This window comes from Ambystoma mexicanum, chromosome 9, assembly GCF_040938575.1.
Source record: "Ambystoma mexicanum isolate Mex_15411 chromosome 9, UKY_AmexF1_1, whole genome shotgun sequence".
Classification (NCBI taxonomy): Eukaryota; Metazoa; Chordata; class Amphibia; order Caudata; family Ambystomatidae; genus Ambystoma; species Ambystoma mexicanum.
The window spans coordinates 719,826,047-719,842,955 of NC_090931.1; the positions used below are offsets into that span (position 1 = coordinate 719,826,047).

The 16,909-nt window shown below is 41.8% G+C and overlaps 1 protein-coding gene across 3 annotated transcripts in view; it reads right to left on the reverse strand.

Moving 5' to 3' along the window:
* Positions 1 to 1,776: 1,776 nt before the first annotated feature.
* PTH2R (parathyroid hormone 2 receptor) overlaps positions 1,777 to 16,909 on the reverse strand; it is a 1,139,291-nt gene continuing 1,124,158 nt past the window's right edge. For 2 of the 3 annotated variants that reach the window (XM_069615613.1, XM_069615614.1), the window contains exon 13: positions 1,790 to 3,680. In XM_069615613.1, the coding sequence (XP_069471714.1) occupies positions 3,285 to 3,680 (396 nt within the window). In that variant the 3' untranslated portion in view covers positions 1,790 to 3,284. Of the gene's footprint in view, positions 3,681 to 16,909 lie in introns of all 3 variants that reach the window. The other variant, XM_069615615.1, reaches the window with a different exon arrangement.

The window sequence follows — 16,909 nt, forward strand, 5'->3', positions numbered from 1 at the left end:
CCCCACAACATAACAGAGCCATGTAGGCGAACATGTAGCCATGTGCCAGATTTCACAAAGGCAACATAGGGACCAGCATTTTTACCCAACCGCCGCACTACAAAGCAGGGAGGCAAGCACACATGTTCCAATTACCATAATGCACAAACATACCACAGTGTTTGGCACTGCTACCCACTTCGATTCACAAAGCATTGTATTAATGCCAACCAAACTACTAAATCTTCGCAACATTGGTCCTGCTCCCAACACTGTAGTATGTGCATAGAACCAATACTGCATAGTGCGCTACAACACTTACTAACCTGCGCAATGCAGACTACCCAAGCACACATAAGAACCAGTTTAACCGTACCCTCTTCTATATGGACATAATTCCAACACTGCACCAAGTAGACACACTGCAGGACTGCTCACTGCAGCATCTCCACCCATACACCGACGACTGTAGGATGTTCTAACAATCACCACACCCATGCAATCAACAATGTGTGCAATGCAGCCAAACCACAGACACAAAGTAACAATGTGACACCTACTGGCAACCATTGGACATACCTTTTCAACCAGTGGGCACACATTTCCGTGCATGGGCTCCAGCCATGCATCGTAGGGACTACGGACTTACCACACACAACACACCATAGTACATGCTATGTTTAAATATTCATGTCATGTGAAATGCACTCCCCTTCTGCAATTCAACCTGCCACCACTCATCACAGAAAGAGATCGCCGCTGGAGTGGTCATGCCATAACGAAGGCTGCCTGCAATCACCACACAAGGTAGTTGCCTGTTCAGGTAACCACAATTTGGCGTAGTGTGCACAGATAACGCTGGCACACCACCGTCTTATTCTACTGAGATATATCAGATGAAGCACTTCTCACTCCCTCGCCCATCCCATCCCTTCTTCCCACCACCAGATACCGTAAAGAATGTTTTCCAGGCCTTTTCGCTGACGCATTGTCCTCGGATGCCAGCGTTATCGAAAACAATCACATTTTTGACAGTGCAGCAAACAGGGAAATGGGACGCCACAGCGGAGCCAGACATGACTAATTTTAGTGGCCACACTGTTACGTACAAGAGCCCCAGTCATGCACACAATGCGTTAGGGGCTTGGCACACACACCACAACACTATCCTCCAATACACCATGGTGCCATTTCCTAAAAACTTTGACGCACAGCACGCTTGCCTCCAGCCAACCATTGGCTGCGTCAAATGTTCGCCGACATCACAGTGTACTACAAGCCAATGACGCTTCTCTCCACGCAGCGAACTGGAAAATGGGTTCACAGAGCGGAGGCAGATATCACTTATTTTTTGGAGACATACATTTCAGTTCTTTGCAACAAAAGTACTGGTCGGATTTCCACCAAACACACAAAAACACGCTTTCTGAAACAAGCCACCTCTCCTGTCGCAAATTGGGTGAACATCCATCCAGCCCTGTAGCCATGCGCAAAAGTTTTTCCACATTCAATCTGTGAAAAAAAAAATAATTGTGACCCCCCATATAACTTTTTCTCCCCTGCACGAAACCTCACCAAACTTGCTGAAAAAATTCAGAGCGGGCCATATACTTTTTTTCAAAGTTTGGTGAGGATTCCTCAAGGGGGAGCGAAGTTATATGCCGCCGAAAAAGTGGTCTTCCTATGGGTTTAGCAATTTACCCATAACAACACAGCCATACCGCGGGCCGTGTAATATTTTAATGCTTTGTGGTGATTGCAAATACTTTTTAATAAGTATGACACTGTTTTTATTGTGACAATTCTTTTATTGTTTATATGAATTGATTGTTTAAACGTTTATAGCTTCAGCCAAAATAAAGCATTGTGATGATGATATATGAATACATTTGGATTGTAAAGCATTATCACTGGAGGCATTCATTTTTCTTTGCATACTGAAACCTTCCTGGTGTCTTTATTTAAAGACTCAATTGAATATTTTCTAAAGCTTGCCACAATTAAAATAATGCATTTCAAATAAGTAATAATGTTGAGACCATTTACATGATATAGAAAATGTAGGCGTCTGTGCATAGTTCCCCGTGGATAGATTTGTTTGAAGACAGCCGAGTTCAAAATGGTTGTTTTGATTAAAATGTGCATTTCTTTTTTTGTTGTATATTTCTGTCTTGATGGGCACGTATTTGGTCCATGTTCATCTGCCTAACTAATCAAATCAGTACATGTACTGAGGAAGGAGATTAGGCTGTGTTATCTCCTTCATGGATTTGCTTCAGGGCAGTCGAACATAGGAAATCACAGACATCGACTAACGAGGAGGGCCAATTTATTGTTCTGTTATACAAATAATTTAACATGTCTCTTTTATTTTTCCTAGCAATGTAAAGATGAGCATCGAAGTAATGATACATACCCACACATGTTAAAGTTGCATATGTGATCGCTTGATTTACATACATATTTCCATTCTTTAATTCGTGTTTTACAATGAAGAACACAAAACTGTTTTTTTAGGAATGTAATATAAACATGTTTCATATCAATCCATACATTGCCATAACAGGATTACTTTTGCAAACACTATCTTCAGTCTGACATGCTCCAAGACGAAAATGGATTGGGCACAATCCCAAAATATTTCGGTATTTTGACCACAATTTTAAGAAGGTAATATAAAATAAAATGAGATCATTCTTTTTTTCAAACTCCCTTCACTTGCATGAAATTGTCACAAGGCATAAGAACGTTTTTTTCCATAAAGAACATTTGAAGAACGCATTCCTGGTGTATGTGTGCAATCAGGCAAAACTATTCAGAAAAGATTTCTTTCATGCCAAAATAATTTCCATTTAGTGTCTCTGCTATGTGACATATATTTTAAAATTTGATTGTACTGATCAAATGGAAATGCATTATTATTAATCATAGTTTACCGTGAATGCAAATGCAAGCACTGGAGAGGTCATTGAATGACATTTCCAAAACGATTTGAAGTCTCTGTACAGGAAAATTCATATTTTGTTTAAAAAAGTCCTTTATTCTCATGTCAAAATATGTTATCTTCAAGTATGTAAAGTCTCCACATACTGTTATAAATGTTGTGCTTTCAATTGAATATTTTTACAACCCTAACTTGGCTTTATAAGCAGCATGAAGGAAAGAGACTGTCTTTGTAAACAAAACTTCTTCTGCAACTCCTGTTTGTGGACACAAGCTGTGCAGACATTTCAACACTTCTCAGTGAGATTCAATAAATTAGTCTGGTTCTGGTATCCAATTTTAAGGTGAATATTAAAGACAATTCAAAGAACCTCCTCTATTTCATCTCTGTTCACTTGCATTTCGGCACCTATTTGCATGGGCCGTAGTGTTTCCTTCAGAGAAATGTCATCAACTTTCTTTTCATCATCCTCAATGTTTTCTTCTTGTATCCACTGAGGTACACAATCCTGGTCAGAGTTGCTCCTAACATATCCTGGCAAATGTATGTGTCCATCAGGTTGCTTGGAAACACTCCGGGAGACTTTGCTTGAGATCAGAACCATTCTAGAACTGGCGACCATCTGTGATTGGCTACTGGTGCTATGTGTCACATTGGTGAGGACTGAGCCATATCTGTAATTGCCACATTGAGTTGTGCTTTTCCAGTCAAAGGCCAAGTGCCACCTTGTCCAAGTTTTCTTTATCTCTGTTTGCACCTGCAAGGAATATAACATATATTGGAACTATTGGCAAGACTTCCCACTAAACAATCATGAAACGTTCAGTTGGCCCATAGTTGCACAAACAACTCAATGGTACTCATTGAATCAAAGATTAAGTGAGGCATGTCTGATATATGACTTAGTCTTCTGCAAAATTGTCACATTTTTAGAAACACCAACCTATCAGAAAATCTCACTATGTACTTCCTGCGTAAGTCAATTGTACTTAATTCATTTAATTGGTAAAGATAAATAACTTAATCTTTCACAACCAAAGCATAACTAACACTTAACACTTCCACTAATTGGTTTTTAGATGCATTGGACAATGGTACTGTAACTTTCAGCTAGCCTGGCATTTTGGACTACCCAGCTATGGTACCCCACCATTGACCACGTTGAGTTGTGGTACAAAACATCCGGCAAGCAAATGTTGCAGAGCCCTGCACTGGCCTATGAAATAATGTCTCCAATTCTGTTTTAAACCAATTTGCTATCAGTGACTGTATAAACAGCTAATAATCAACCACGATTTTGTACTCTCCCTTAATTCTTCACTCCTTCCTGTGAGTATCTTTTTGGAAAGTTACTTTCTTGCAATCTCAACCAATAATCGCAAATGTTGATAAAAGTGCCCAAGGAGATTGTGCCACCATAGTAAGCTTTTGTCAATTTGTGAAACATCCTTTCAAGAGATTTGTGGTTTTCCATTAACCACTAAAGGAGTGATTTAACCATGGTTAATGGCAAACTTTATCAATACATTGTATAAATAAAGTATCGCACTGTGAGTGCCAATAACATGAATTATTTATTAGACATTTGTATGGCGGAGGGGAGGGCAACATGGTAAAATCAAAGGAAAACAACAAGCACAAAAGAAACAGTTATATTGGCTTTGTGAGAATCCTACCGTGAAAATGCACATTAAAAGGTAATAAGTATGAGGGGCTGGGGGGAAGAGGGAGAAGTGCATTGTGTGGAGCCCTACGGGTGGTGGCTGGTAAGTGCTTTTCAGGCCAGGGCGACAAGTGCCCGGTAAAAGAGGGGGAGGGGAAGAAAAGCGCAATGGACAGGAGGAATGGGTTTGGATAGTCCGGGAAAGGGTACACGAGTGCAAGTGCTGGCAAAGGAAACAGGCAGGGACTGGTAGAGGGGTGGTCTGGTACCCGTATGATTCTGAAGGATCAGGTCTCAGTCACAGCAGCAGGCCGAGAGTTTAGCACAGGAGGGGGAGAGGGAAGGATGAAGAGAAAAGGAAGGTCTTGAGAAGTTTCCAGACCTTAATGAGATCTGTCTCAAGTATGAGGGTGAGAGGGAGGCTGTTCCAGAGGGAGTTGTCAGCTGAAGAGAGTTATCTACCTCTCACTCTCTGCTTGGAGAAATGTTTGACCTGCAGAGAGTTGGAACCAGATGATCAAAGAATCATGGCTGGTCAGTATTTCAGGATGTAGAGAGGTCCCAGGCCTCAGAAAGCCTTGTGGATAATGCAAAGGGTTTTGAATTTGATCCTTGCAGTCACCAGGAGCCAGTGGAGAGGTTTTAGGGCTGGAGAGATTCAGTCCCTGGGCTTGAGGCCAAGAATAAGTCGTGTAGTCCTATTCTGGATTAGTCTGAGGGGGCAAAGGGAGTAAAGAGGAAGGTTTAGAAAGAGGCTGTTGCAGTATTCAAGCCGAGCGAGAACCGGGGCTCTGGACCATTGAGCTTCTGGGGGAAGGTGAGGAAAGGTAGAATGCCCCAGAGGAGATGGAGTTGAAAATTGGACTTCTTAACAAGGTCTGTGATGTGTTGAGAGAAGGAGAGAGAGGAGCCAAAGATGATCCTAAGGTTTTTTGCCTCAGAAGCGGGTGAGGGGAGGGGGCCCAAGGAGTCTGGCCATAGAGTGAGGGGGGAGCTAGGAGCAGGCATCCCAATAAGAAGGATCTCTGTCTTGCTGGCATGAGGCAGAGATCTTTGGCAGAGCCCCATCCCTGAAAAGCAGTCAAGCTGTCAGGTATAAGGTAGGAAGAGGAGGAGATAGGGAAAGGTAGCCAGAAAGAGAGCTGTGTTTCATCTGCGTAACAGTAGAAACGAGGATAGTAGGAGGAGATCAGGTGGTCCACAGGCTGGGTTAATTTTTTTTACCCTCCAAATTCCTTTTCAATTACTGAAGATCATTTCCACATCAACAAGCTTAAGTTGCAGTTCACCTCAATCACTCTGGAAGATATGAAAAATGTACTGGCCACCATCGATTGCACCTCCTGTTCAGAAGATGTACTTCCCCCCCAAACTAATTATAGACAACGCAGAAATGTTCACCTCCTACCTTTGTCGTATGACCAACTCTTCTTTTAGAGACTGCAAAGTCCCGGTGGAAATTAAGACTGTTAGTCACCCCCCTGGATCAACAAGACCCCTCTAATCTCCAGCCAATCACAAATTGTTATTTCTTACTTAAAATATTGGACAAAATAGCCACAAGTCAACTTCAGGAATATGTTGACAAAAATAATCTCCTCCGCTCACAACAATCAGGGTTCAGAAGTGCACATAGTACTGATTCTGCTCTTCTGGATCTGCAAACTAAAATGGTAGGCGTTCTTGGCAAGGCTAAGGCTGGCCTTGTGATCCTCCTGGACCTCTCTGCAGCTTTCAATCTGCTTGACCATCAGAAGCTCCGAGAGGCCCTAGACACCTCAGGAAATTGTTCCCAGGAAGCCATCGATTTGGTCACCTCCTTTCTCGAAGACAGAAGCTCAAAAATCACTTGGGGGAACTACTCCTCCACTTCCAGACCTGTGGATTGTGACGTTCCACAGGGCTCCAGTTTCTCATTGATGCTCTTTAATCTTTACCTTCGCTCTCTCTGCTCCATACTCTCAAAGTTGGGTGTTTACTTTACAAACTTTGCAGACGATACACACTTGATCATGGAACTATGTGGAAATCATACCCTTGATAACGATAAGTTTTCAATGATATATAATCACATCAACATATGGATGAAATCTAATTGGATGTGCCTTAACCGAATTAAGACAGAGCTTATGACATTTGGCTCTACAAAAGTGCTACATAAATTAGACCCTATCTAGTCCTCCTTTTCAATCCAAGACTCTGCAATCAAAGTTGCTAATAAAGTTAAGACACTTGGGGGGTCATAACAAGGTTGGCGGTAAAGGGTTAAGGGCGCCGGTAAAAGTTCCGGCGCCGTCAACCGATAACCACCGCATTACGAGGTCCTTTAGCGGGTTTAGTTTTACCAGGCGCCCTTAGAGGGACCCGCTAAAGGACCAGCATGCTAACAACTGGCCCGTTATTAACAGGCCCATTGTTAGCATGGCCCCATTTCCATTGAGCCCTATGGCGGCTTGAATGGGAATGGGGATGTGTTCCCTGAATGGGGAAATACCGGGTCCTCCAAGGTTGGGTTGGCCTGGTATTTCCCATTCAGGGAACCCGTACCCGGTATGCGGTATGGGGGTAGCCATGCCGCAAATAGTGGCATGGCTACCTACAACCTTGTAATGACCCCCTAGGAGTCTATTTGCAATCTCCGCTGGAAGCAGAAGCTCAAGTAACCTATCTCAAGCGAAATTGACAATATCACCAAAGGCTCTTGAAATGTATCAAACCACTACTGAACCAACAAAATAGTGCTACGATAGTCTGAGCTACTGTCCATTCGAGACTGGATTGGGGAATGCACTGCTGCTAGGAGCTAGCGGCAAATGCATTAATCAATACCAAACAACCCAAAACAATGCCGTCAGAACCATCACAGGCAGAGCCAAAAGTCAAGTCGAATCAGAGTCGAAAAAAATTAAAGGACAAATCTATTTTGTGAGATGAAGACACACTAGAACTTGAATCGGCATGAATTACAGGTCTAGTATGCACAAATGTATCCAACAACACAATGAACAATTTTCCCTCACTTCTTGAATGGACACCATTTATATAGAATTGAAAATTGACTACAGTTTACAAAGATTACTGTGCTTTAGGGCAAGGGATCCTCTTACGGACCTCCCAATACGTTTACATCAAAGAAAATAAAGTTTAAAAAGGCACCCACATTCAACCAACGAGCCGGCCATAACTAAGGAACTTGTAATCATTGACGTTGCCTAGCAGCACACAACCTCACTGAAGAGCGAGGACAGATAGCCGCTGTACATCTGAGAACGTGAAGAACTCTGTGATAGAAGGTAAATAGTTTCCAGAAGCAAGGAACCCGATCGATGTAATAACTAAACGTGCACACTAACGCTGGTATATTTCATAAAAGCTCACTGCAGGACATCTCTATTTCCAGACAAAACCGATCCTACTCCTAGCAACCCGTGAGCTTCTATTTGAATTTACGAACTGCCGGGAGTGGCGTCCAGTCCATGACAACCACCAGCCTCTGGAGGGTACAGAGTCTCCAAAATGTTTAACACGAACATTAGCGACCTGACAGATTCGCAAAATGATAGAGAATTCTAGCAATAGGCTGTCTCATTGCCCTTTATTAATGTAACACACATGCTTGTCCACAGCCACACGTTGAGGAATCATGAGAAAGCAAACCAACATTTGTATCGGACACTTACCTTAAAGAGGGAAACCATCAATATTCTACCTTCACATCAATGAATTGAAGAATAGGTGAGTCATGTTGACCTACTGTGAGGACAGTTAAATACAGTATCTGACTGACATGTTCTGGTCTCTATGTGGGACCCAGCGCTTATCGTAGCGACTGGTCCCACGTGAGAATGATTCAGATGCCACCTCCATAATCCTGATACCCCTATTTTTTTATTTTTTACTAATAGAAACAATGATTGGATTGCCAAACATGCATGGAGAATACCACTAATTGTGGTTACACACAGAGACGTCTTTATGGGAGGGTAAAGGGGGCACGTGGTCCGGGCCCCCACTTTGGAGGGGGGCCCCACAAGGCTGCTGTATCTAAAGAAGTAACTTACATTGTTCACCAGATGTAAAATGGACCTTTTATGGCATGCTGCTGAGACTTTAAGCCTATTTTGCATTTGCTGTGTACAGGTACATTCTGCTCCGCTTTTGTGTTCAATGTGGCGTTCATAGTTTGTGCAGTCACCGAAGCACAACTTCTGTAGTATTCCTACTGTAGTGGAAGGGGTTCTAGAGAGAAGACACTGGCCAATACATCGCGGGCCTCTGGCAAGCACATTTTTCTGGTACCATGTGTTAATATCCCCGCAAAAATATCGTGATACAAAAATATCACCATATTTTTGCTGCGATATTGACACATGGACCCTGCGGAGGACACCACCGCATTAGTTTAAAATGTGCGGGGACACCCCCTCTCCCACAAAATATCCTCCCCAAAAATATCGCCTATGGCAAGACAAACTGCCATATGTACGGCAATATTTTTGATGGGGATATTTTGTAGGGATACCATTTTTCTTATTTGACACAAGAAACGGATTGTCCTTTTGTACAATTGAAAGGTTTTTCAGCATGTCTATAAATAAATTTCACAAGCCTGTGTTTCAGGTGTATTCAAAGCTTTTAAATGCAAAATAGAAACTCGGATAAAATCCATTAGGACCACATCAATTAAAATAAATAAAGCTAGAATAATTGCCATTTTGCATAATATGCTTCCATAACTTTTTGTTTTTAGAAATTGTCATGTTGGATTATGTGAATTTTGTACTGTGCAGGTCAGTTCTATCAAATGGGGTTATTTTAGTTCATGTTAAGAACTAGAAAAGAAAATGGTAAAGTGCAGACATTGCAGAGTGAGTGCAAATCCCAGTGTCTCCTCGTAACCAATGTGTGATCCTGGTCATCTCATTTAATCTCATATTGCCTAACATGTGAAAATGACCTGTCCCTAAAACTTTGGAAATTGTCTCTCTTCAGAGAGATGTTGTTCTCTGTGTCATCTTCAAAAAAGCCTCACTCGGGATTTCATTGGCTCTAGTGTTGCTTCCGCTATAATAATAGTGAACTTTGATATATAGCACACCAGAGCTACTTTGCTCTCTAATGAAACATGTATTGATATCCATGCCCCTCTTCTAATCTCAGTATGCCTGAATATGGACTTGTTCCTGTTAGCTTCTAATCTTCATCAACTAGCTATGCTATGGTATCTGTATGTTTCTCCTTGCTTTCAATTGGTATCCCGTATGCATGCGCGAGCACGTTTGCATTCTTTTAGGCACCTAATTTGGGTCATCTGTCTATTCTGGATTATGTGCACCTTTTTCATACGATCTGTGTTCTGCATTTAGATCACGGCCTCTCTACCTTCCTTGTGCCTGGTATTGATGAAAAGTGTGCTCTACCTATGCTAGAACACAGCTGACTTCTAATGTTGGCCTTGAAATACTACCTGTTTATCATTCAGATTACAGCAAGAATTAAAAGAGTAGTGGGACAAAAAGGGAGTACCCATGATTATTTTGATTGCTGTGGGTTGTGTGTACGATGAGGGGGTCACAACCAGATATTTTTGATCTTTTAATTCCTTTGGTTCAGTGGAGGGGGCCCCCAAAGGTGTTCGTGCCCCAGGCCCGAAAGTGTTTAAGATGGCCCTGATTACACACAACTTGAGGTTAGTGAAAACAGTGGACTGATCAGTTACAATTAAAAAAAAATGTGTTCATGTAGAAAATGAAACTCCACATATGATACTCATGTATACTATCCTTATTTTTAGAAACCCTAACACCAAATCAGATATCCTTACCTGAAGAAAGGCACGTTGGCCCGAAATGCATAGTAAATTCAATAGGCAACGTTTGCCAGAGAGACCTTCTCTCCTCAAGAACTGAAAAAACACATGCCTATTGCAATATAATAGATGAAATTGATGCAACTATATGTTACCCTGAATTATACAATGCGCAATGTATTCTTTATGTTAAGGAGCTCACAGACCTTTTTGTCTAGAATCAGTTATGTTATACAGTAAGACATATGTTATCCTTGGTTTAACTTTGTGACTATTTCTTAGACCAAACTTAAGCCTTTTCTTTGCACAAAACAGTCAAATAAATGTCTACGGTTTTTCCACTGTTGGAACTTGAATAATTTATGTTTGAATGAAAACTGATGAACAATTACATTGTTGAAAGTGTGCCCTGATTTTTTTGCCCTCGGAAGTTCACGGAGGATCACTCTCATGAATCTTAAAACATTGCCATTTTGAATTTGAGTGTTGCATTTTGTGATAGGATTCATGCTTCCATTAGACATTCTGTACATAGGGGATACATCCATATATGAGTGACTTAACAAACTTACTGATAACATGAGGGTAGTGACAGGCAGGGGTATTGAATAGTCACCATTTGAAGACATCCTAAGTGGATAAATGACAACACAATTCCATTCATACATCTACTATAATTGGGAATCATGGTGCAAATGCATTTGGCCTCATCAGGGTTTGGACAGAGCGTTATAAATGTGGTGGTAAAGCTATTGCCACCGCATTACTGCTCTGCCTAATCCCGAGTTTGTGTGGAAAGTAGCAGGTAAATCTTGCCACTTTCTGCCTCGTTTGCGGCACTATTACTGCGTCGCTTTTAGTACTGATGGTAATAGCGCTGATACTGCCCCAGACTTTTAACAAAATGGGGAGTAACAGCGGTACCAAAACTCGGGATCCAGAGCTAATAGCGCCAACCGAGTTGCGGTAACTCAATTTGTGTTGCGGTATCCCGGCAGATTTACCATTGGATACCGCCAAGCTTCTGATGAGGCCCACAATTACTTATATGCATCAGTGTAGGATGGGGAAGAGAGTTATTGGGGAAGGAAGAAAGGTGGATAGAAGACATACTTTCTTTAAATAGTTGGCAGAACATCAGCCTGATCTTGAATATCTCCACCAACTGGACCGTCTTGTTCTTGGGTGGAAGAATCTTCTGCAGGTAAGGGTCAAGTAAGGTAAAGGAACTGAGGAAGTACAGGGAGACATAGGACCAAAATGTTGTTGGAGGTCACATTATAATGTTAGCACACGCAGGAGAGTAAAGAGACATTGATTCAGCCAGGTAGTGGGAGATAAGCCATTGCTAGAGTCAAAGACAAGGAACAGACACTTGAAAAGGAAGTATTCAGCATAGAGAGTCACCCAATGTGGTGATGGTATGCATATTTTGGAGAAGTTCTGGGCATTTTTTCTGAGAAAGCATGTGGAAAAGTTGAATATATTATTGAAAGGATTTAAAGATTGTAATATTAGACCCAGGCGTAGGCATAGGCTTGACTACTGGATCCAGTGTACATTTATATTTCTTGATATGTAGTTGGTTTTTTGAGGCCATAGTGGCAGCGATGAAATTTTGTTTTTGGAGTTCACTGAAAAGGATGACCCCGGGAATGTGAGCCTTAGGTGATGCACAAAGTGACCCGGAAGAAACGAGATAGGTGACCACAGAGTGGTGAGTTTTGTAGACCGGAAGAAAGATGACTTCAGTGTTTGATGAGTTTATCATCAGAGTGTATAGTTCAAACTAAAGTCAGATGGCAGATAGACAGTTGAGATGCATTTAGGGATGTCAGGGTTGAACGATGAGACGAGAACGTATTACTAAAGAAGTCCACAATGTACAATTGATGAATATACCTCAAACATGTCTAAGGGGATATGGGAAGGTAGTTGTTGAATAAACAGGCACTGCTCATTCAAAGTTAATGGGTTTATTGAAGTGAAAACACAACAGGCAGCAGACACAACCCTGTGGCACAGCTGATGCTCTCAAACGGCCTGCCTCAAACGAAAACTCTCTAAATGGAACATACCTGACAGAAGTCTTCATACAGAATAATGAGTGGGTAAAGTTCCATACTCATAACATAGCATATATATACTTAACAGTAGTCTTTCAGTACCCATGTTGCGTTTTAGTTTGGATAGGCTTTGTTTGATCTGGAAAAATGTGATTGATTCTTTTCCACTTGACTTTAACTGTTTATAATTCCTAGGAATTGAACACTTCCCAGTGGTACTAAGATAGAGAAAAAACAATAAATTAGGTTATCAGGAGTATCTCTCTCTCTCTCTCTCTCTCTCTCCTTCTCTCAATGTTTCCATATTTAAAATGATTAGATAGAAAAGAACAGCTAAAAATGCAATACATTGACAAATATGTCAAAAGCAACTGAAGTTTAACATTCACAAATGGTTAAATATGAAAACAATGTTTTGGGTAAAATGTGTATGGAAATAGTCATACATGTTAAAAAAATCGCACATTTTCAAATGCAACAGTGAAGTGTGTTTTTGGTTTATTGTATCTTAAACACTTTGAATAGATTGTAGCTGGCATAATTGAAAGTTAGGTCAGTCTGTACCTTGTTGTCAGTCCAGAGAAAATATAGGTGGATCGCCACCCTTATTTTTAGTGGTATAGTTAAAGGTGGATGTGTATGTTTCCCAATTATATACTCATATATGGGTGCGGGGCAACGGAGGATGATAATGGACAGGGGCCTCGTATAATGGCACACTAAGGGCCTGGTTAAGAATATGGCGGTAGTCTCAATTACCATAATTTTATGTTTTAACACCAAGCCCAACTATGACTTTCATTACTGAAATTCTTATCACTGGGGGCTTTTGTGTGGAGGATATCACCAGCACACAAACGCAATACTGAAGTGGTACTTAAGGGGTGTGGCAATTACCATATACAATAATTACTGGACCACCCATTATCCCACTGGGCTCCAAAATGGGGAATAACAGGAAAGTCTGCATGACTTGGACTCATGTAGGCCTTTCCTGGCACCCGGTTATTACCACATATGGCAGCAGTAAATGAGTAATCAGACCCTAATTTTTAGATCAAATTACAAGGGAGTTCTCTCCTATTTTATGTGCAAAGTAGTATTTATTTTGCACAAAGAACCAGATGTTCTCTTATTGGCCTGTGTCACAAACACAATGCAAAAACACCAGCATATTCCATAGTAAGTATTAAGAGATTCTGGGGCTAATTCACAGAACGTGTTCCAATGGGGTGTTGCCATAATAGAATGCTTCTGTGAATTGGGTCCTTTGTCTTTACTTTGAATTCAATGTAACTGGGGATGGAAATAAAGTTGAAAGGAATTTCTAATATAGGCAGAAGGATAGGTTAACTTACACAATTCAAGTGATACAACTGGCTATCATTTCTCCCCTTCCTGAATAGGCGTCTTACTGATTTTGCCCCTTTTAATATATCTTTGGTCATAATGAGGTATTCTAAAATAATCTCTCTGGATTTCCCATACGGATAATTTGTGTCTCACTTGTCACATTATTGTAAGGCTTCACAGGACCTTTTCTAAACCTTCAGTATGACCGTAGAGTTCCTCAAATCATCTGTTTGGACATCCCTGCCTATTTGTTGTACAGAGAATAGATTCAAAGATGAGACAATTTATCAAATCACTTCTATCCCTTCTTCTGACAAGTAATGTCTCAGATACAATATAAGCTGCCTGGGCACACCCTGGTGCTGCTTACATTCTTAGACACATCTATTCTCCAATAAGTATGGATCTGGGGGAGAATGGCATCTCTCCATGTGTCACTATGTGGGGGGTTTGTTAAGGAACATTAAGCACTCTTGATTGAGACTTGTCATATTGGGTTCCACTGAGCCTTCCCAAGGTGTTGTAGGTCAGGAGGGTTTCTAAGTGCTGGGAGAGGTTCTGGCACACATCCCAGTCTCAGACTCCTGAACCTCTCCCCAAACAGGCCTTTCACCCTTCATTGCTGAGCTGAGGCTGACTCGTACCTGCAAGCCTTTCACTGTGCCTAGCCTCTAACCCCCGATCTGGCAAACTCCTCTCTTCAGATGGTTTATCGCTCTTTCCTGCGCTCCACTACTCCAAAATCTGCTCTCACTCATCCTCCTCTATGTTCACTTCCTTCACCTTTTCCTGCTCCCTCACCGCCTCCTCAATCTTCACTTTCTCCAACCCCTTCCATTCTATGCCCTTTCTCTATTTTGCTGCGCTCCAAGCTCTTCTATTATCTCCCTTCTCCATTGATTTCCACATATTCCAACCTTTTCTGCAATCTCCCTCTCCTGCACCTTAAAATCCCTGCACTTCCACCTGCACATTTCTGTCATTCTGTAACTCCCTAGTTAATGGAACAGGGCTCCTGGTGAGGGACCTATTCTGCCCAGGAGGGCTAATTATATAGAAAAAATAGAATAGAAAATATAGAATAGGTCAAAATAAATCACTTTTGGCCCACTCCTCTTACCCTATGATCGAAATAAATGTGCACAATACTCTACTTATAAGACCCGATCTGGGTATGTTCTTAGTTTTATGGTTCAAGCAGTAATGTGTTAGGTCAACAAAAATGCAAGTGTTGCTAAATGGCCTAATTAATTGTGTGTCAAATAACATGAAAGTGAATCATGCACTGTCAGATTCTAATAGACAGTGTTTAACAGAGAAAGGATGAACATTCTTAACAAAGACAACAAAACAATTGACAAAAATGTTCTTTTCAAAGATAACAGTGACAATACACTGTGGTTAAAAGGTGTGTCTACACCGGGGTGTTTCAGGCCGTCTGAGTGGGCTAGATGAGCTTTGTGTCTGTCACGGCCTTCTTCTGGACATGGAAATGGCAGTGTATACCTTTGACCCCAGGATATGGGGCAGCCCTTGGTCAATGTAGGGAAGAGGCCATCGGGAAGCGTGGACCCATTTGTTTAGCTCCCTTAGGTCAGCACAGAGTCTCCAATGGCCGTTTAGATTCAAAATCCCCAGCATGGGATTCTTGATGGTTCTGTGGACTGGATGAATTATCCCACGGGACTCAAGGTTTTTAATGATTTCTGTGAGGGACTCCATGGATGCGAGAGGCAAGTGGTATTGCTTCATAAACACTGGAGTCATACCAAGGTCCGTGGGAATTGTTGCTGTATGGGTTTCGGTGCACCCACAGTCATATGAGTCCACTGCAAAGAGATCCTGAAAATCTAAGTAAACTTGTTTCAATTTTTGCTTTTGCTCCAGAGTCTCATCCGCTAGGTTGACCATCTCTTCAACCATCTGCCTGAAGCCGGGAAAGACTTCTGGTTTGGCTATCTCAGCGGCCTCCTCCAGCTGGGTGGAGAAGTCCCTGGTTAAAGTACTGACTTGCACTGATGGATTCAGGTGGGGAAGGCAGTCCTGGTGGACTTGAAAGATCACCTCATTCATCCTGAAGTCACAGGTCACCTCTTCCTTACTATAAGGGCAGGAAGAGTACACCAGGAAATTTCCCCCATTCCTGGTGCAGATCCTGTCTGGTGTTGTGTCATTGTCACTCTCACTGTCAAAACAGTCATTGGGGATAGGTTCTATCAGTTCATTACCTAAATCTATGGAAAAATGTTGGTCATCAACCACCATTCCAATAATGGTGTCTGCGCCCTGAGTGATACTCCTAAGGTCGCTGTTATCCACCACTATTTGAATGGTATTGTGTTCTGTATTGACTAGTGGTGTTGGGTTTAACCCCAACCCTTGCTGTTGGAGCTGGGCATTGAGATGAACATATGCGTCAGGATTTTGCAGTTTCTGTCCTCTTTTAATTTTTACTTCAAGTAAGAATTGTCGGGTCCGTTCTGGGATGGTGACTTCCTCTCCAATCTGAACTTCAAATGCATATGGCAGAAGTTGAGCTGACCGAAATGCTTTCTCCATAGGATTACCCACTAATCGGGACCAGGCTTTGAAGTATATTAGGTCCAAACTAATGGCAAAGCAATTGAGAATGTCACTGCCTAAATAAACTGCAGCAGGGACATCTCGCATGACCCAACAATTATGGACTATGCTCTTGTAGCCTATTGACATTTTGAGCATACACCTGCTAGGCAGGAGATGTTTGGAATTGGGTGTTTCCAGGTCCATTTCCCATTTGTCTGCCAGTTTAAATGTGGGAATGGCTGGATCCTTTGGGAGTTTTCAGAACATGGCTTCGCTGATGAAGCTCTTACCGTTGTTCACACACACTCAGGTGAGAACAGAGTGCTTCCCCTCATTTAATTGAATATGGATGAACAACTGTTCTCCAATCTTCTGAATGTCAGCTAAGCTTTGAGCTGGTGTGTCATCATTTTGGACTATGGAAGTGGGATTTTCTGATTGTGAATTGGTATAGAATTTCAGAGCATTTCCTTCCAGTGTGGAATGCCACTTGAGACTGGAAGGAAGGTTGAGTTTCAGAAATAGAGAGG